The sequence below is a fragment of the Scardinius erythrophthalmus genome, assembly GCF_964197995.2.
Source record: "Scardinius erythrophthalmus genome assembly, chromosome: 11".
Taxonomy (NCBI): Eukaryota; Metazoa; Chordata; class Actinopteri; order Cypriniformes; family Leuciscidae; genus Scardinius; species Scardinius erythrophthalmus.
Window position 1 is genome coordinate 41,787,721 of NC_138231.1, and position 22,719 is coordinate 41,810,439.

The 22,719-nt window shown below is 37.9% G+C and overlaps 1 protein-coding gene across 1 annotated transcript; it reads right to left on the reverse strand.

The window, feature by feature from the left end:
- Positions 1 to 2,360: 2,360 nt before the first annotated feature.
- Positions 2,361 to 22,250, reverse strand: LOC308698492 (prospero homeobox protein 1-like). The gene is made up of 5 exons (XM_081378594.1): positions 22,073 to 22,250; positions 17,895 to 19,760; positions 14,506 to 14,607; positions 14,238 to 14,432; positions 2,361 to 3,482 (listed from the first exon to the last, which is right to left on the reverse strand). Exons 2-5 carry the CDS (start codon positions 19,695 to 19,697, stop codon positions 3,297 to 3,299), a joined length of 2,286 nt encoding a protein of 761 aa, XP_081234720.1. The 5' UTR covers positions 19,698 to 19,760; positions 22,073 to 22,250; the 3' UTR covers positions 2,361 to 3,296.
- Between the last annotated feature and the right edge of the window lie 469 nt (positions 22,251 to 22,719).

The following is a 22,719-nucleotide window of genomic DNA, read 5'->3' on the forward strand; positions in this document are numbered from 1 at the left end:
ACGTCAAGTTGCAGAAATGCCTCCGTTAGGGGTTCTGTATTGCTTTTGTCGATATGGAAGAAAGGGGTATGATATCTGAACGTTGTTAGACATTTGTGCCTTTTGAGAAAGTCTATTGTTTCCGGGGCTTTTCTGGAACGCCTTGTGGCAATCCCATAATGGAAAGAGGAGCCCAGGACCAATGGAGCAGGTCCTGGCTAGGAAAAGTCATCAAATGTCACATAAATGATAAAGCCCACAGAATTCAACTTCGCAAAACCATTTTAGAGGAGAGGCGCAGCAGAATGGAATGCAGATTGAGTTTTGATAAATCGTTAAGACTATATTTTCAGGGATCATTTCTATAGTTCTTTGCTTGGAAATGTGTTTCGAAAGTGCTTGTCTCCCAACCCACGATGAAGAATCATGATGCTCTTTTCTGGGTGTGATTTGGGCGCAGAGCAGCGACTTTGGTTGTGAGCTCTGCGTTGTTGATGAACGTCCTGTATTGCTTTTTGCAATATTGAAGAAAGGAGCATGTTCTGAGTGGTGTTTAGCATTTAAGTCTCATTTTAGAGTTCTTTTGTTTTTGCGTCTGTAGATTCTATGCAGCAAACTTTGTTGAAATTCAGAACTTTTTGCAATGATGTGGGACTGTATGTTGTGTAAGACAGCAGTTGCAGAAAGTGTTTTTTTCTGGTAAAAGTGCTCTGGATACGTGCTCATTTCAAGGTCAGCCATTGCAAGTTTTTTAAGAGTGCAATCAACGTCAAGTTGCAGAAATGCCTCCGTTAGCATTTGTTGGCAGGTGCATGACTTTTTCATTGGACGTCAGCTCTGTGTCGTTTATGAAGGTTCTGTATTGCTTTTGTCGATATGGAAGAAAGGGGTATGATCTGAACTTTGTTAGACATTTGTGCCTTTTGAGAAAGTGGATTGTTTCCGGAACTTTTCTGGAACGCCTTGTGGCAATCCCATAATGGAAAGAGGAGCCCAGGACCAATGGAGCAGGTCCCAGCTAGGAAAAGTCATCAAATGTCACATAAATGATAAAGCCCACAGAATTCAATTTCGCAAAACCATTTTAGAGGAGAGGCGCGGCAGAATGGAATCCAGATTGAGTTTCGATAAATCGTTAAGACTATGTTTTCAGGGATCATTTCTATAGTTCTTTGCTTGGAAATGTGTTTCGAAAGTGCTTGTTTCCCAACCCACGATGAAGAATCATGATGCTCTTTTCTGGGTGTGAATTGGGCGCAGATCAGCGACTTTGGTTGTGAGCTCTGTGTTGTTGATGAATGTTCTGTATTGCTTTTTGCAATATTGAAGAAAGGAGCATGTTCTGAGTGGTGTTTAGCATTTAAGTCTCATTTTAGAGTTCTTTTGTTTTTGCATCCGTAGATCCTATGCAGCAAGCTTTGTTGAAATTCAGAAATTTTTGCAATGATGTGGGACTGTATGTTGTGTAAGACAGCAGTTGCAGAAAGTGTTTTTTCTGGTAAAAGTGCTCTGGATACGTGCTCATTTTGAGGTCAGCCATTGCAAGTTTTTTAAGAGTGCAATCAACGTCAAGTTGCAGAAATGCCTCCGTTAGCATTTGTTGGCCGGTGCATGACTTTTTCATTGGACGTCAGCTCTGTGTCGTTTATGAAGGTTCTGTATTGCTTTTGTCGATATGGAAGAAAGGGGTATGATCTGAACGTTGTTAGACATTTGTGCCTTTTGAGAAAGTGGATTGTTTCAAGAGCTTTTCTGGAATGCCTTGTGGCAATCCCATAATGGAAAGAGGAGCCCAGGACCAATGGAGCAGGTCCCAGCTAGGAAAAGTCATCAATCATGAGCATTTCCACCTACTCACCCTCCAAACTTGGAACCACCCACATCTGTAGCCAATGATGGCCTAATGGAGGTCACCATAAAACTGAGAACTCTGCTTCACTCCCCAGATAGCAAATTTTTTTTTGGCCCAGATCCGGTCCACATCTGGCATTTGTGGAATGTGGATCTGGCCCACATGCAGCGTGGAATGACGGCACTTGGGCGGACCGCTCATGTTTGCCAGATGTGGGCCACAAGCAGGCCATAGCAATGCCACATGTCAGCCAAGAGCAAAGAAAGAAACCAGAACTGCTGTGAGAGCCACAAATTCTGTGTATATTAAATATGGAGTCATTTCAGCCTTAATAAGCCTGTTAACAAGCAGAATCACTGAAGGAAAGAAAAGAATCAGTGTCATAACTTTAATTGCAGCACAGATAAAAATGCTACCTTTATCTCAGTTCAAAGTGACTTTTTCTTTCTTTTTATCTTGTCAGTAGCTCTAAATTCACAAAGGTGTGTACTGCATGACAAGAAGGAATTAAAATAAGAGATCAACCACACAAGCTGGAGACAATTTTATTTTCAATATGTCTTTTTCAATTTCAGACATATAAGATTACACAAACACTCTCACCAAATGGTTGGGATCCGCAATAACAGACACTTCCATTTGCTCTTGTTGGCTTTTTGAGATTACATTTTTTAACTATGCTACAGTCATCCAGGAGGGACTTAGGACACTTAGGAGTGACTCCACTCTGCTTACATCTGGTTTAGTGAGACATCCTGATAGAGCTGTACAAGTGCCAAGTGCACACACAGTCTGATTGAGGAATATGCTGATGAATTTGCTGATAGCAGAGGCATTTCCAGCTGTGTCAGCCTTTTTATCCCAAACAGTGAGCACAATTGTTTTCTATGTTGTGAGGTATAGTGCTGTAAAGCAAGCACAGACAAGAGGGCAAGACTACTCTGTTTAGCATATTAAGCTGTCACCCCAACAAACCGCAAAAGAAGGGAAAGAAAAAATTAAACTTCCTCTTTAGAAAAATGCCTCTTTTACTTATCTTTCAGTAGTATACATTTGCATATTGAGTTTGCATTTTGAAATAATAATCCATGTTTTGGTTACCACAGAACAAATAGAAAACCTTAGAGCAGGAATACAAAAGGTACATAAAATAAATGATACAAATTATTTCACCTTAATTCTGTTCACCCTTCACATTCAATTAATAATACACACTACAAAATTGGAATTTCTCACACCAGGACTGTGAGACTGGTCCACAATCAATAGGCTGCATGGACTAGAGTTATACTTTAAAGGTTACCAAATGATAACATTAATAAATAAAATGCGTTTTCATATAGTACATTCAACTGTGAAAAGACAGAAAAATGCAATAAAAAACAAACAGGTAAAATCCTGCAACTAAAATTAGTAATATATGTTAAAAAAGGGTAGAAAAGAATTAGTGATGTTTTGTAACATGTTACTCATGTAGAAGTTCCTGAAGACGATTAGACGATTTAAATATCTCTGGAACCTCAGAGTCCAGTTTGCAGATGACTTTATAAATGGCCTTCTTCCACGATGGATCCGCATCTCTACAGGCCACTATGGCATTGAAGAACTCACGTAGCGCAATCTGAGTTACCTCCAAGAAACGTGCAGGGACCTACAGAAACACAAGGGGAGATGAAGTTAAAGATGAAATTAAAGTGTTCACTTTTAGTCAAATATTGTTTACATGCACCTTCATAATGCAATTCCTGTATAATCCAATTAAGGCAATGCTGTGATTTAAACTTTGGTTCATGTAAACAGAATATTGCAATTATGTTAATGTGATTATACTCATAATCAGAGTAAACATAACATCAATAAGATATGTAGAGCACTATGATTTTTATCACATTATACAGTGTTGTGGAAAATATGCAATTGTCCTGTCACAAGTATGCCTTTTTGTCTGTAGAACACTTCTGTAATCAACCACACTTGTAACTTGTTTATTGAGAAAGTGGTTTAAAAAGAAAAACATACCACACTTAATGTTTTAGGCATTCATAGTGAGGAACAAAACATGTATTAGAAAGAGCTTTGCTAAAGAAAGAAGTAAAATGCAAGCATTACCGTCGGATGTGTTGTGGACGAGGCACAGAATGCAACAAAGAAGAAAAAGTCAGAAGAAGGAGGACGAAGAGTCGAAAGGACAAACCCACATAGCAACATTTTGACGTCCCAGATCCGGCCCACATCTGGCACATATGGAAAGATGATCTGGCCCACAACATGCAGCGAAGAATGACGGCCCACTCCTGTTTGCCAGATCTGGGCCACAAGCAGGCCATAGCAATGCCAGATGTCAGCCAAGAGCAAAGAAAGAAACCAGAACTGGACCTTATCTGAGCCACAAAATGGGTATAGGGGATCCTTTCTTATTGTGAAGTTTTTACAGTGAACTAAATAAGGGGAAAAAACTATCCATTGGTGATACTCCCCAGGTCATTCGTTTGTTTTATGTAATTCAGTGGGGGTGGATGGTAACAAGGTTAAAAAGAGTATTTTAATTTATTTTAATTTTAGTTTTGATGTGTGAATTTCATAAAATAAGCATTTGGTTATATTCATTGGTGTTCGAAGGCTCCCCTCCTGTGGCTATTAATCGTACTGCAGACAGTGTATTTTGTCGCTCTTCTCTTGCCGTACCGCAGCAGATTCAAGTGTCGCTGCTGTGGGTATGTACGATTTTTCTTATGAATGTCTGCAGTAGTTTCTCTTCAGCCAACGTGATTTGTACTTTTTTTCTATTCAAAAAGATAAAGGCAAGTAGGACTACAAAGAAGCCCACGTGTGAGTGTGTCTTTCCACATCCGTTACACTTATCAATGCACAAGGGCAACGAAGGCTATCCCGTCTGGTCAGAGAGAGCCTGGTAAGCCAAAACTTGAAATAAACTGTAAAATTGTCCCTCAAATCTGATTGGTCAATTGGAATGTTGTTCCAGGATCAACAAAGATGTACTTGGTACGCTCACCAAGCTTACATGTAAATGCCCCCAGCTGTATTTGGTGAATAAAGCGCAATCTATAATAAGCCTAATTACATTTACATAGAAAGGGGACATTTTTGTTTGGAAAGGAATGTTAATGACTTTATTTATGTTTATTTGAGTCAGTAATGTCAGAATTTTCATTTTTGGGTGTTCCTTTAAGAATAGTTGACAAAACTCTGGAGTTGACCTTGTTAAGAGTACATAGAACAGTTTTTTGACTCAGTCTTCTGGGAACATGTTTTTATTTGATCTGCACTGCCCAAACACACACTGACCATGAGAGATAGAGGAAGCGATATACTTGAAGGATCCATGAACCACACACACACATACGTACACAAATGCATACACACTCTAAACTGCTCTGTTTAATCCATAACCAACCAACATGGGAATGCAGTTCAGAACACTTCCCATATCAGCTGGGAACTGCACAGGTATACTACAATCTTTCTGGTTGTTTCGAGGGCTCAGAGATGGCCTCTCTGAAAGCAAGGCTTCAAACTGAGCAGCCTTGATGAAGGGTAAGTAAACACATTGAACTCTGGCCTTGAGTCGAGCCTTGAGGTTCACGTTCACACAGTGTCATGATACCATGTTTTTCAGGGGGTGTGTGAAGAAACAGCTCCTTATCACAAAGTTGAATAGTAGCACTACCCTTACAAAATGAATATGTTTCCATATATTTATGATCAATCTATTATATGGTACAATATACGTGTGATATACAAACACAATTACAACAGTCAGAGAAAAACTAATGTTATAAAGTCAAAAGTTGAGAGCCCAACTAAAGCAAGCACTGATCTCCATAATGGTGACTGTAAAATTATATTACTTTCAATAAATCAACATCTAGCTCTTCATTCTCAATAAGAATTTCTGTAGATCTCTGACAGAAATAAAGTAAAACTTTTAGTAATAAGTGAAACCGGTAATGCTGTTTTTGTTGTTTATTCCTCCTCTACACTGTAAAAAAAAAAAAAAAAAATTGAGAAAACTTAAAAGTTTAAGGCAACCAGCTGCAGGACATTTTTGAGTTTTCTCAACTTACGTGTTTGAGGTATCTCAACTTTTCTCATGTTAAATTGTTGAATAAACTTTAAAAACTGAATTTGTCATACAAAACTTAAGTTGGATTTTTTACAGTGTACTGAGATCTTGAGGGATCTGTTAGTGTTTAATGTTCTGTTGGGATTTAAAGGGTTTTGTGGGTTACCATTGAGCTGAAGAGTAGAGCCTGAGCTTCAGTCCAGGAAAAGAACCAAGAAACATTGAGCATATGTTGTATGTTGCTTTATTAAAAATGTATTAATCTATTGCAATGATGATTGCAAACTTCTTTTAAGTTGATGTTTCAGTTTAATAAATACAAATAAATCCACAGTCTATCATTGTCTCAACTCTCTTTTGTATGTTTTTATATTAGAAACTTACTACTTTGAGGAATACATCGAGAAATTTAAAGCAATTGTTTTCCACGTTTTCAAGAGAACTCAGTATATTTCACTTGAATTTTTTTCAGTATATTTATACCATATATTACATTGATCATAAATATATGGAAATATATTTTGGTTCCTTAAGGGTACTAACTGCTTTGTTTTCTAAATTGTTGAGAGGTGGTTAGGTTTAGGTATGGAGTGATTATTGTGCAGGTATAAAATTAGTAAACTATTTCACCTGATTATCTTTGTTTCTGGCTTTATTTGCAATAAATGATATGTTTTAGTTCACACTGTTGCAAATATCTCAAACTCGCATAAAAGTCAAGAGTCAAACTGCCCAACTAAAGGAAACACTAATCACCATGATGGTGACAAAATATTTTCAATGAAACATCAACATCTAAACCTCTGTTAATTGTCACAAAGACCTTCTGCTGAGATCTTGAGATTTTTATTGTCTTCTTTTATTTCCAGCTGATTTCAGGCTGCGTGGCTTTAAGTCAGTTATAGCTGTTGTGTTTCATTTTCTGAGAGTGCAAACAGGATGGTGAATCAACATCACTTTGTAACGGGGATTCAATGGCATTACCATTGATTTTTGGATTAAATTTTAAAAACAATTCAACATTAATTGTGGGAGCAAAAGTGAAGTTGAGTAAAAAATGTACACATTAACATTGATTTAACATTGTTTCTATGGTTGCTATCTATCTGGGACCCTAATCAAACACACCTGAACCAGCTAATCAATCTCACCAGGGTAATTCTAATTTCTGAGTTTGCCTACAAAAATCCTCACTGCAGCACTGTATTACTTTCTACAGTAATTTTCAATTATGTCTAAACTTTTGTTTGCTAGTGTATAAAACTTGCAAAACTTGTTGCTGAGTGTTTGTCTGATCACTCTGTTGAGTTAATAATATTTCTGAATTCAAATCATTACTCAAGTCAAAACTCCCTTATTTTTTTAATGTTATCATTCTTAAGTTGTGTCCTGTATTTTGTTGTGCTTATCTCTATTCTGCTGTATTCTGCCTTGTCTATATAATGCTCTTTTACTGTTCTGTATGCTTGTTACTCTAACCTACTTACTAATGTTTGTCATCATTGTCTACCCTGTTGGTGTTATCCTTTCCTTGTTGCATGTACATTGTAAAGCTTCCTTGGGCCCTGGAAAGGCACTATATAAATAAAAAAGTTTTATTAGTAAGGATAAATAACTATGCACAGGTTGCACTAATTTTAGTATCAGCTTTTGAAAAACAACAACAACAACACCAACAACAACATTTGTTTACCACTAATCTGACTATCACATCCCGTTGTTGCGGCCCCTCAGTGTCTGGTGGTTTGGCCTCTGGCACATTGTTACTAATCAGATATGATTTCTTACAGTTCAGCAGTTACCTTTTCAAATTAATTAATGAAATAATTAAAAATAGAAGAATTACAATTAAATAGTAATAATAATAATAAACCTATTGGTACCATTTTATAAAAAAATACCTAAATAAAGTATAAATGAAATCCAATCCAAAAAGTATTGAGCATTGTTACTTTTGTAGCGTCTCAAAAAGCTGCAGTTGTCTAACATGGTTGTCTAACATGGTCACTGATTGCCTCTATTTTTTTTAAGTTTGCAAACTTAAATATCATCAGTAGGCATAGCTATTTTTTTTAATAACTGTAAATTACAAATGAACATTGATTTAAATCAAAATATATATTTAGTGTTTTGTTCATGTTAATGTAATGCAACTCAAAGTTTTAAGTACTGACAACTTTAATTACTTCACTTATGCGACTTAAAATATCCTTTTTATACATATTAAGATTTTACTTTATCTAAACTTAGTTTTTTTAAGTCACTTTAAATGTTATTAAATTTAATTATATAATTTCATTTAACTTCAATTGTAGTAGCAATGCTACTTAAATATTTTGTGGCAATTGCCTTTTTTGTTTTGTTTTTAAGTTTCCTCCACTCAAATATCTACATTTTACAACTAAACCCGAATAAGTTGGCAAAACTCAAATAATTTGAGGTAATCAGTTACATCACATTAAGTTAAGAAATTGAATGTTTAAGTAAGCAGAACTTGCAGATTTTTATTTTGTAATCATACATTTTTATTGCTCTTAACTTGAAATATGTGAGTAACCTAATTCATACAAAACTTAAAATTATCATGAAATTTCAACTTAAATGTTTTTAGTAGTGGACACTTGGTTAGCTTTAACCAGCTAAATCAAAAAACGCTACCTTGCTAATTGGTGACACAATGCTTTGATAGCATTTGCATAGCATAGCACTTGATGAATGAGTACAGTAGTTTAAATCATTTATCATACACTGTTCTCAAACCCCCCCATGTGAAGTGACTGTTCTCAAAGTCAGTAGGCGAGAACGTGAGAAAAGTGGAAAGAGAATTCCCTCTTTGAACTGCCACCTTATCGTGGTGGAGGGGTTTGAGTACCCGAATGATCCTGGGAGCTATGTTGTCCGGGGCTATATGCCCCTGGTAAGGTCTCCCAAGGCAATCGGGTCCTAGGTGACAGGTCAATCTAAGAGCGGTTCAAAAGCCCATTATGAAGAATAAAAAATCAAGGAACAAGACATCGCCGGCATGGCGCAGTCGGGGCCCCACCCTGGAGCCAGGCCCGGGGTTGGGGCTCACATGCGAGCGCCTGGTGGCCGGACCTTCCATAGGGCCTTGCTGGGCTCAGCCCGAATGAGGGACGTGGGGCCGCCCTCCCGAGGGCTCACCACCTGTAGGAGGGACCGTAAGGGGCCGGTGCATAGTGGATCGGGCGGCAGTCGAAGGTGGGGGCCCCAATGACCAGATCTCTGAACACGAAAACTGTCCCCAGTGAACGAGAGGGTCGGGGACAGGTCTCTCACTGTCGTGTGTGAGTACCCAGTGCAGAGTACCCAGCCCTCTTGGAGTCTCTGGGAGGGGTGCTGGAAAGTGCTCCGACTGGGGACTCCATCATTCTACTGGGGGACTTCAACACCCACGTGGGCAGTGACAGTGACACCTGGAGGGGCGTGATTGAGAGGAAAGGCCCCCCTGATCTGAACCCGAGCGGCGTTCTATTATTAGACTTCTGTGCTAGTCACAGCATGTCCATAACGAACACCATGTTCAAGCATAAGGGTGTCCATCGGTGCACGTGGCACCAGGACGCCTTAGGCCGGTGGTCGATTATGTCTTGGACACTCGGATGAAGAGAGGGGCGGAGCTGTCAACTGATCATGTATACCCTCTATACCCTCTTCAGGGTGCTGGAGGGTTCATGGGAGTTTGCCCAGTCACTCCACATGTGCTTTGTAGATTTGGAGAAGGCATTCTAATGTGTCCTTCGCGTGTCCTGTGGAGGGTGCTCTGGGAGTATGGGGTCTGGGGACCTCTGCTAAGGCCTGTCCGGTCCCTGTACGACCGGAGCAGGAGCTTGGTTCACATTGCCGGCAGTAAGTCAGACTTGTTCCCGGTGCATGTTGGACTCCGGCAGGGCTGCCCTTTGTCACCGGTTCTGTTCATAAATTTATGGACAGAATTTCTAGGCGCAGCCAGGGGCCGGAGGGTGTCAGGTTTGGGGACCACACGATTTTGTCTCTGCCTTTTGCGGATGATATGGTCGTGTTGTCCTCATCAGACCAGGACCTCCAGCGTGCACTGGGACGGTTTGCAGCGGAGTGTGAAGCGGCTGGGATGAGAATCAGCACCTCCAAGTCCGAGGCCATGGTTCTCAGTCGGAAAAGGGTGGTTTGCCCGCTTCAGGTTGGTGGAGAGTTCCTACCTCAAGTGGAGGAGTTCAAATATCTTGGGGTCTTGTTCACGAGTGAGGGAAGGACAGAACGGGAGATTGACAGACGGATCGGTGCAGCTTCTGCTGTAATGCGGACAATGTACCGGTCTGTTGTGGTGAAGGAGCTGAGCTGCAAGGCGAAGCTCTCGATTTACCGCTCGATCTACGTTCCTACTCTTACCTATATCTAGGGAGAGGGAAGTCTGGGTGTCTCTGCTTAGACTGCTGCTCCGCAACCCGACCCAGGATAAGCGAAATAAGATGGAAAGAGAAGTAAAAACGGTTACACTTTAACTAAAAGTAATTTTGCAACTGCATGTCAACTAACTCAGTAATTTGCAACTGCATGTCAACTAACTGTAATTAGAGTATTAGTAGACTGTTAGGTTAGGGGTTAGGGTTAGTAGAACAAGATGACATGTAGGTACTTGCAAAGTTATTTATAGTCAGTAGAATGTCTGTTGGGGGACCATCACAATAAAGAGTTAGCAGATATTAAGCAGAGAGTCAAGTTGAAAGTTCCATATAGTTTGTAGACTATCGCAATAAATTGTTTCCGTAAAACATACTGTACAAAGGTACATTAAAATAGATCTAAAAGGTCTTTGTCAGTCCTCTGTTGGATGAGTATACAGTATGGCCCTCATATATCCATGGTGATATGTGATCATCTCTAGCAATGACTGAGACTGTGTTCAAATGAGGACCCTAGGGGATCCTGGAGCATGGCTAAACTCAATCACACCTCTGAAACTGAAGCGTGTTGTTTTTCACTGCACCACAGAGACATTGATGGCTCAAGGTCAGAGGTGTGGATATACCAAAGACTGTGTTTCACCCTCAGGTAAAAGTGTAGAACAATTATTTGAACAATTGATATCACTTTAGAAATCTGAATCCTGAATTCTGCACAATTCATCACTGAAAATGGAATAAACACTGAAAAAGGACAGTCTGCAAGCTTGACACTTTTCAATAACTGTTAGATGTACTGTATGATTTACCACATTGTGACTATGATAAACCTATAATTTAAAGGTATAGTTCACCCAGAAACCAAGGCTCTTGCAGCTGTACTGCAGGGGAATCACAGTTTTTGTTCAGTGCTGAGTTCTGAGCGCTTGCGAATCCTCTCGTTAACAAACAAAGTGTAGACACTATATGCACAATATTCCCCGTTCTGTTGTATCTATTACCGTCTCCTCCTTTCTATAGCCACCAGACACCAGACAACATGAAGATGAGTAAATGATGACAGAATTTTATCTTTTTTTTGTGAACTGTCCCTTTAATATCATATTACATTAAAAAAAAAATGTCTGATGTCACAAACTACCTTGTAACCAATCAGATCAACGTGTGATCGTCAACGAGTAGATCTCCGAGCTGAGTGAGTGAGTGGAGGCGAGGCTGATTTGCATATTAATAGAACCGCATATACTAATTGAGGCAAGGGTGTAGAGTTATATTCAAGCTATTTTAAGGCATGAAAAAAATTCAAGGAAAAACGTTTCAATATAACATTTTGGTGATCAAAAATTTGTTTTAAGTGATAAATTTGAATAAACACTCTATAACCTGTTTGTGTAAATCATGCCATCAGCATGCCAGACAAATATGTTATTAAAATTCAAAGATTGATGAAAGGGGTGAAGAAAAGGAGGAAAAAGAGACGAGAAAACAAAAGGAGTGAGTGAGACAACAAATCACTTTAACATCAGCACAGAGTCAGAAAATAGATTCCCAAAGCTGTGGATCTGTAGAAGTGAAAGACTGCATCAGAAATCACATACTTCCCCACTATATAGTAGGTGAAAAACACTATGTGACAAAAGAAGTATGTCTGAATTCACAGTATTCATAAATATGTAGGCAAAAAGTATCCGTTGTGCATACAACGGACAATTTAATATCCCATGAGGCAATGGGAGAGGATTTGTGAATGACAGTGACAACACAACGGACGCTGGTAGGTCACATGACAGAAACAACATGCCATTAAATTCATACTACACACATCCATACTAAATAGAAACATTCTTTCTCAGCACTCATAATGTAAATACTTATTCAAAATAAGTACCAACTCAATATATGATTTCGTATGCATCCTTGAGTGTGTGCTGATAGTATGGCATGGGTCTGGTTTCAGTTGATGATGTAAGCAGTAGGGGATTTAAGTTCACAAGTAGCATGATTTTCCATTTCAGTGGATAAACACAGACTCATAAACACACACACACACTTACAAAGGTAAAAGTCAAGGTGGTTGATTTGTGTGTGAAATTTGCATGGCTTGGCACACTTTCCCTAAGCAAAGTTAATCAACCGTCACATCTCTTAGACACCTACTGAGAAAATCCTTAACATGCAAAACATGTTCCCTTCCATGTCTTCACACAGATACACACTCACGAAGCATGCGACAGAGCTAACCGTAAATTTGTACACTGATCTCTGCACTATTTGCAAATTCCTTATTTATTTATGTAAATAATAATATTGATGCAGTTCCTGGAACCTGAAACGTGTGTGTGTGTGTGTGTGTGTGTGTGTGTGTGTGTGTGTGTGTGTGTGTGTGTGTGTGTGTGTGTGCGTGTGTGTGTGTGTGTGTGTGTGTGTGTGGACATTAACAGGAAAGAAAAATTAGATCACTGAGTTCATTTAATATATTGTATCTTTAATATGACATATTTGATATGTACCTACTCTAGCTTGACAAAAGATCACAAAAACGTCTGAAACTATGCAAACATTTAGTATCTGTATCTCTGAAAAGAACATGATAAATGGAGAGATTTTGTTGCAGTGAGAAGGAGAGGGTAGATTTCTATCACATGACTCCAGGGGTCAAGGCAGGACTCTTGCCATAGGAACACTCAGCATTGGCAGGTCACCTTCCCCTATAAACACACTCAAACAAACCCTTTCACAGCACTTCTGACGCAAAATGACGTCTTCTGCATTCTCCAGCAAAGACTTTCCATTGTTTTTTATAATAAGCTAATTATGTTGCCGATATGAGTCCAAAGGCTCCGGTTACATGTTTTGCTCCTTTTTGTATTGCATCATTTCTTATGAAGACTTTAGTTTTGTGTAATAAAAAGTTTTAGTTATTTAGGGTTTTTCTTTTTACTCTATTGAAGGGCTGTGTCCATAAATCCCTAAATAGCGTCTTTATGTGTCTTTTTGAGTGAGATGCATGAGAACAAAACAAATAATTTTTTTATCCAAACTTAGAAGAGATTGAGCGATTCAAGATAAAATACACATTTTTGATACAATAAATTCATTCAGTATATCACGATTGCAACTCAAAACTGCACAAAATGTGCAAGTGTGCACATTTGAGCACAAAGTTGAAGCAATGTTTTAAAAGCACAATAAAGCCACAATGGTAACACTCTTCAGAAGAATTATTTTCCTTATTTGACTCAACATTACAAAAGTTGACCAAACTTTTTTCCGGCAATCCATGTTTTCACTGTTACATGGTAGGGGGCACAATTATGCATCTTCTGAAAGAGGACAGAATCTCCAGATCATAACACAGGCGAAGAAGAAGCAGAAACAAGCGTTTGAAGCATTGCTTATGCATGTCAAATAATGCAATCACCAAACATTAAACAGCATACAAATCAAAACTGCCTAACGTAAGCCAATGAAATGTCGACCCAGGACAAGCTATAGGACTGTGCAAGTTTTGGGGGTGTTGATGGACTCGATCTACTCCATCTATGTTTTTGATCATTGTTCTGAATTCGATCTGGATGAAGTCTTTGACCAAAAGATGATTTTCTCAGCTTTTTGTTCAAAATATTGCTTTTCTAAATGAAGCTTACCCACATTCAAGTGTTGATATAAAAATAATGCATGAAATTAGAATAAAATGTTTTTAGTTTAAATGCAGAGGCTCTGTTCATTATTTTGATACATTGCATGTTCAAATATGCAATCAAATATTCTGGGGGCCATGAAAATGTTGTGAAAATCATCAAAAATGCTGGCGCTGGCTGGCGACTATTTTTGAAAAACGCTGGCGGGGAAAGATTTTATAAACATCACAATGATCATCATTGTGATGAGCCTGTGTATGTGTTTGTAAGTGAGCACATACCTCAAAATCGTTGGCCTTATTATAGTGCATGTTGAGCACTTTGTAGAGCGCCGAATCACAGCTCACTCTGATGTCATCTGCTCCCACCACACCGTCATTTATGGCCTGCCGGGCAAACTTCTCAATCTGGATGTAGTAGAACTCTCTGAAGTTACTGAACCACTTTATCAGCTGAGATGTGATGCACCTGTTAAACTAAGACACACATAATGTTACATACTAATGAGTTACTTTAGGTTTTAAAGAATCTCTATCAGTCTGCACTCACCTTCACATCTGAGAAGTACATCTTGAGCATGCTGGAGCTTGGGTACCTGGTGTAGAAGAACATCAGTTTGGCCTTCTTCAGGTGAGTTGGGGACAAGCCGTCCTGGATGTGAGACCAGCAGTGAAGGAAAATAAGCCCAATGCTAAGGCACAAGATTTGCTTGACATTATCGTCTCATCACTCAAGGTGTGTGCTCGTCACGTTCAATAAAACATGAAAAACACTACACCAACGTATTTTACATCAGAAACTCATTTTACAGGCAAAGCGAGCAACGTCTTTCCCTATGCCCTGATCCCAAACCTCCAGATGTCAAAGAGATAAATATAGTATTTGCATATCACCTTCAAATGTGTTTGTATCCTTCATTTTACCAGGGACTGAACACAAATATAGCGGTAAGGGCTTTGGGAGGATCCTTTGGACATGGCATAGGAATGTTTTCCATAGGTGACAATAATCTGACCCGACACTCTTAAAAATACACTTTTATTTTACAGTACGGGTACTTACAGTTTAGTTACCCAAGCAAGTATATTACCCAGTTATTGTAATTGCTATAATAAGTACATTGTGCATACATGCAGAAGAGAACTGTGAAATAAAGTGCTAAGATTGCAGTAGTGAATCGGGCTAAGGCTTTTTTATGTACTCAGTAATATGGAAATTTGTTGAGTTTCAGAGGCTGAGCGAGTGAGTACATTTCAGTTCAATTTTAATTAATAATTAGATGAGACATTTATTAACTAGGGGACTAATGCGCACTGACTCAAAACATGTTTTAAGACGTAAATAGTAACTCAAATTAAGATGTAATCAAAGTTGTTGTTTTGTTTTTTTACTAATGAAAAATTCCGATGTTTGAATATATTATGAATCTACCAAGGTCTACCATAGATGTTTGAAGGGAAACAACAGTCTGGCTAACTGTCTGATCTTTCAGCCAACATTGCACATTTTCCTCCATACTTTCAGCATCCATCAATAATCAAGATAAGAACACATTGAAAGTTCAAACTGCACTGTGTGTGACACTCCTGCCGTTGTCCTGCACTGACCTCTGCCAGACAACGAAATTGCTGACTGGGCAAAATCTCCAGACAAAGAGGGCCGAGCTGCCTCCTTTAAGGCCTCTCTGAGCTCTGACATCAGCGCAAAGCATTTTGTGTGACTGTTAAACAAAACTTCCTGGACGCAGGATACAGAGCACCAAATATCAAGAGGAGCACCATATTGTCTCCCCAGGCAATAAACCCATTCCCCAATAGACTGTAAAAAATTTAACATCTGCAGTTGTTTCTTTAAGGAGGTGTTTCTACCTATAATTTATATATATATATATATATATATATATATATATATATATATATATGAAGAGTTCAGATGCAAAAGCCTCTAAGTGCCATCTGAAAATTTCTTCTAGAATGATCATTTTTATCAAGCTCGTATATTTAAGTTCAGTAATTTCACTTAAATTTCTATGAAAATTTCCTATTAATTACCATTTAAGTGAAATTACTTAACTTAAATATACAAGCTTGATAAAAATGATCATTCTAGAAAAAAATGTCAGATGGCACTTAGAGGTTTTTGTTATATATATATATATATATATATATATATTGTAACCTAATTTAATCAGGATTATGTAACGTAACATAAAGGAATGTTGTTTTAACTTAATTGACTTACATTGACCCAATATACAACTTCCAATACAGCTCATGATGTACACATGTGCCACACCTATATAGAGCATCATAGTCATGACTTGTGCCTGCTACAGGACATCTGCTCTGAAGGACAAAGAAAATGAAAAGGGTTGTGGTTGATTCCTCCTTGTTAATCAAAATTTGCTTCTATGAAATATTATGATTTAAAGGTTCTACACACCAGTTGCATCATAGTGAAAATCACATTTGACAGCGCCACTCTGCAGCAAAATGGTGACCACAACATTCAATAACAGAGATTCCTCTAAATGTCCAACTGAAAATTAAGCATTAACATAAACTACCAACATCTTTCCCTTTACTGAAAAACACATAAAATAACACTTAATACCTAAATTTACTCTCCTAATACTGCATTAGGAGAGTAAATTTAGGTATTAAGTGTTATTTTATAACACTTAATAACCCTTGCAAAGCATGCTGGGAACTACAGATTCACTGCCTTTGATCGTAGATCGTAAAGCCTTTGCCACCAATGGTCTCTACGATCAACTTAGCTCATGATGCTTTTGAGAAATGCATCCCTGGTGGATCTGTAGTTCCCAGCATGCTTTGCAAGGGACATCTTTCGGAGAGTAAATGTAGGGATTTTTTTTTTTTTTTAAGTGTTATTTTATGTGTTTTTCAGTAAAGGGAAAGATTTTGGTAGTTTATGTTAATGTTTAATGTTCAGTTGGACATTTAGAGGAGTTTTTGTTGTTATTGAATGTTGTGGTCACCATTGTGCTGAAGACACTGCTTAGGCTGTGGACACTCAATAAACCAAGTTGTTGATTCTACTTACACCTATCTACTGCTATTTGTTCATTAAATTTGTAGATAATGATTATTAATGACAATGTTAACAAATTAAGTCTCAGAAATCAATTTTAAAAGTTAATTGAACTTTTGTTTGATTAATGTAATGAAGATCAAAATATTAGTGTAAATTAATGTGACCCAAACCAACTAAACTGTATAGACCCATCTAAACTAGTTTATTTTGAACTAACTAAATTAAATTGTGTTTAAAGATGATTTCAATTAAATTGAATAATCTGAGTGTATTTACATCAAGGTGGAAAAAGATTTACATCATATAAAACAAAAAATATTATATCAAACCTAGCTGGAGAAATCAGGTTATATCTACTTATAGTTATTCTTCAGTAAAACTTTATGGTAAACCTTGTTTTTTTTTTTTTTGTTGTTTTTTTGTTTGTTTTTAACCAAATTCAACTGCATTGTCCCATTTGGACACAATCCAATCCCAAAGTTCTACATCCAGATCTGAAGCCATTCTTTATATTGTTCAATAAAACAAAATATCCATGAAAAGAAAAGTACATTCACTTCTATGCTACTTGGGTACTGATTAACATTAACATTAACATAGCAAAGTGATTTCAGAGATGGAGTGAGTAAGTACATTTTGATTGTTTAAGACGTACATATTAACTAAAGTCAATTGTTATGTCATGCTGACTTCAAGACCTAATAAGTTGATTTCAAAACTAACTGCTTTAAAATTGGCTTGAGCTAGAAAGACATTTGGGGCAGAAGTTCATTTACAGTATAATAAAAAACTATGGTTACACTTGTAAACGAGAGACGCATGAGAAAAAGTGATTTGTACAATCTAAAGCTCCAAAAAATGAGCTTTCACTACTATGAAAAGGATATTGTACTCTCTGAGAGTGGCGAGATGTCTGACAGTGGAATGAGTTCCCTACATTCAGACTTGATGAGTGACAGCCCTTCAGCGGTGTTTTCTGAGTAAACTGGTGAGCAGGAACGGTTATGCATCAGATGGTGACTGGAAGCCATTCGTTTCCGTAAAGTGTTGGTCTCCCTTGACAGATCCATCAAATCAGGAGATTCTTTACTAGAGTATTCTGTTGATGAAGCACCAAGAGTGCTCTGAAAGGAGTAACCCATGAGAGGAAACGGAAATGGATGACGGAATGATGGGGAGATGAAGCCGGTGTTTCCAGAATGAGAAGAAGTGTGTAGGGAGGGATGTGTGTGGCCACTTTGAGCTCCAAGATCTGTGGACTGGTGGTGTTCAGGTACAGACTTTTGTACCACCAGTGGTAGTGCTTCCGTCTGGTCATTGGCACTAGGAAGAGGGACTCCAACAAAGGAGTCAAATGGCCTGGGAAAGATAACATCACCAAAACACTGCAGCTTCTGATTAGCAGTGTGGATGTTTGGGTTGTCCCCGTTAAAAGCAAAGCGGTCCTGGGTTGCTGGAAGTGATGGGAATACTTGTAACAGTGGCCGTGGAGGTTTTGAAAAAACATTCACCACGGTGTCTATCACTTGAGACATGGCAGAGTTCAGCTCCTGCTTCAGGGTTTCTGCCAGATGTTTGCCTACTTCGTGCATAGACATCAAACCTTTGCTCCTCAAAGAACTCTCCCGTTTGGCCATCTCTCCATCTAGTAATACTTGTTCACTGAGTAGGACCCTGGCCTCATCTAGAACGCATTCTGGATCCAAGTCCGCTGTCACATTATTAGGTCGATCAGCCACATAACTTTGAACGAGGTGTTCAGCGATAACGCCACGACCAAGCATTCCATCAGATTGTGCACTGTCTTCTGAGAGATTCCCTCCATCTGCTTCAGAATCTGTGCTGTCATAGATCTGGAAGAACTTCTCCTGAAGCTGTCTCAGCTGTTTCTGCAGGTCTTCCAACTGTAGTTTCAACTCCCTGCGTTGTTCAACCTTCTGCTCGTTATGTGTGGAAACCAGCTGCCGAAAGCTCTGCTGCTGAGGTAATTTTTGTTTCCTCTTGTTCTCACGATAGCCTTCTCGTGGACTGAAGGACTGAGCAGGAACCTCGGTTTCTCCCTCACCATCCCGCTCACTATCTTTTCCACCGGTCATCGCATTTGGTGAGTGGTTCATTCCACGAATTATGTTCTCGACGCGTGCACGCTTGGCCCGAAGGTGCTCTTCATTTAGCCGCTCCAAGTCCAAGTGGGTCCCTGCGATTTGTCCAAATGCTGAGAGACACTCTTTAGCACTCTCCTGGGATGAGCTGCTGCAAGTGTCCTCCTGTGGTGGTTCAGGTTCTGCTTTCCTGGGGAACATTGGCTCCCTGCCTCCTGTTCCTCTCGTTGCCTTATTGCTGTTCAGTAGCTTGGTGATTATAGTGGCACCAGAAAAGGGTATCATGTCGTCTTCAAATGAGCTGGCCCTTTTAAGCAGTTTGCGGAGAACATTTGACTTAGCCTCACCTGAGTCCCGATGCTTGAGATGAGCCCCTTGGCACTCAAGCACATCCTGCTTCCTACTGTGATGGGAGTTCATGGCATCAGAATTGACAGTAGATTTGGCTACACGAGAGACAGTGATGACAGCAGAAGCTGTGTGTGTTGATGTGGCTGCTGAGCTAATTCTCTTCACCCCAATGTCCACTCGTCTTCTCTTGGTCTGTAGATTTAGATGGATCTCTGTGTCATGGGTTGGCATTTGTGGTGCAGCTGTTGACCCATTTCCCACAAGCCTGAACTATCAAACCATTATCACTGTCACCTACTGACAGAAAAACAGAACAAGTGAGGCAAAAACAAAAGTTTTTTGTACTGGAATCATAAAACTAGAATATTCTAAAATGTTTGTGCAATAAAATGTCCAAATATTAAAAAATCTAAAACAAATATTTGCAAAAATATATAATATGGCTCATTAAATGTAATATAAATACTATAAGGAAGGGGAGAGAATGAATAATTTTAGCAATAATTAGTAGTTAGCATTACAGGCCAGTACAGTACAGTTTTTTCCCCTCTTCATCCTCTTTCTGTACTTTGTGCTTTGTTTAGCCAGAGAAAATGCGACTTCAATCTTCCTATTTGGCCACCTATTTTCTTCTACTTCTGCAGTTATCTTTCTCTAGTTGCACTCACTCATTTCCCAAAGTCATCTTGAATGTTCAATTGTCAATATAACTGAAACATTTGAACATGAACTTAATAAATCGATGTTGATTTTCCTAAAACGTTTTAGTTTTAACTCACCATTATGGTGATTAGTGTTCCATGTGGTTGGGCACATGGAACATTTATATTATTTTAGTTGTCTTCCAATTATAATAAATGTTTCTTGAGCAGCAAATCGGCATATTATAATTATTTCTGAAGGATCATGTGACACTGAAGACTGGAGTAATGATGCTGAAAATTCAGCTTTGATCACAGGAATAAATTACATTTTAAAATACATTCAAAAAAAAAAAAAATTAAATTGTAAAAATATTTCACAATATTACTTATTTTGCTGTATTTTGGATCAAATAAATGAAGCCTTGGTGAGCAGAAGAGACTTCTTTTAAAACATTAAAAAATCTTACCGTTCTAATAATGTTGGCCCCACTGTATATATTTTTTTTTTTGTCATGTGAAATAATAATCTTCTAAAATTTAGTTCCTAACACTTAGGTCATAAACACCTTGTGAAACTTTTAATTGGGTTGATATAATCCTTTTATTTGTGACAATATCTTGCAATTGACCATGCTTGAGTCACACACAGACTTCAGTATGAAAAACACAACAATGGTAAAAATGACATTTTAACATATTTAGTCTATATTATATTTTATTTTATTTATTCTATATTATATTAGTTAGTTACTAGAACTCTTGTGTAATTGAACTAAGCATTTTTCAGTACAACATACTATTCCTATTTCACTTTTAATATAACCACTTTAAATAAGGCAATCAGTTCGCATGCTTTTTTTTTCTTTAAGTAAGTCTAATTAGATTTCACAGTGTACCTGCACAATCCTCACTAAGACCTGTTTGAAAATGTTTGTTTGTTTTACCATCCATCCATACACACACACACACACACACACACACACACACACACACACACACACACACACACACACACACATATATATATCAAGTCTTCCCTATTGTTAAAAACTGTAGAAAGGGAAGTATTTTCCCAGAATGACAGTGACACAAAATACAATTAACCATAAAAAAAATTACCCAACTTCATGTGAGGCTTCTTGCATTCTTTAAAAACACATATAAATAATAAACCACAATAAATAAATGGAGAATATGTGTGTGTACACAGCTTAATCATTTAAAAAAAAACAAAAAAAAAAAAAAAACTTTTTAAATATTTGTTCCTTCAAGATGCCATCAGGACAGTTGTATTAACCTAACATTTTTTACTTGAAAACATAAGGGAATTCAAGTGCAAAACTGCTTTTAAAGCATTTTTAAATAAATTAATACATGCGGGATTTTATCTAAATGTTCTTCACTTCATTGACCTATCAATGTTTATTTGTATTTGAGTTATTTTACACCATTGTCACATTATCAATTCGTATCAATACAGAACAATTCGTCTTAAATAGCATATACACACCGCAGCTTTCCAAATGAGCAAAACTACAACGATATCTAAATCAAACGTTTCTGATGAAACATCAAACTGCTCTCTCTAAATTCCGCAGATGAGGACAACGAGAAAAAGTATTATACGGCTACTAAACCTCTGGTCAAATAGCCACAAACATTGCGCTTCAGGTAACCGTTTCATATTACGTTTCCAAACTCTAATTAAAGAAAAAAAGAAAAAGAAAAAAAGAAAAGAAATATAATTTAGCCTACAATGTTCAGCATCCCAAACTCGAAATATCTTTAAAATTAACAGAACTTGTGAAAAAGAAAACAACAATCGCGTAAAAATCCAAAAGAAAAATCTGATTAAAAGTAGGAAGTGAGAGAAGACTTGTTTTCAGAGGACTCTCAACAAAAATGTGACCGTCAGTAGATTGCAACTCATTCATTGTCATACAGGACAAAAAGGTCACTTACCTTGCAAATGACTGGAGAAAAAGCTGCAGTGGTTTGTGAGATGACAAACAGAATATGAGATCAAATCTTCTAGTGGGGCGAGGCGGCATAAGGTTGAAGGAGAAAATGAGCGATAAAGACGGAAGAGTTGTGCGCGCTCTCCTCCAGCTGTGTAGCGCTTAAAGACACAGATGAAGGAAACACAGACTCCGCGTCATTATTAAACCAGTGTGATGTAACGCCGAACCTACCAATAAGAGCAATGCACCCAGCGGGATATTCCAACTGTGCATTCACCTGACTAAATAAGTCATTTCACCTGAAATAACTAACTATTTTAAATTGAGTTGAATCTAGTAGTCTATAACTTAACTATAAAACTAAATTATAAAAAAGAGTTTAAAATTCCTTAACCTATTTAAATTAGTTAAAGATTAGTTAATGCTTTATTGATTATATCATGACTTAAAGATCATATGGGGCAAAACAGCTTATCAGAGCAGCCATTGAGCTCATGGGAAACTGCTCCCCTCTCAAGTTCCTCTACTATTTGTCTGCACCATGTGTGTTCATGAATAAAATAAATAATCTTTAATCTAAAATCTTTATCTGGTGACAGACAAAAATATGAGGGATGATAACATTTCACAGTTCATGTCAAGATAATC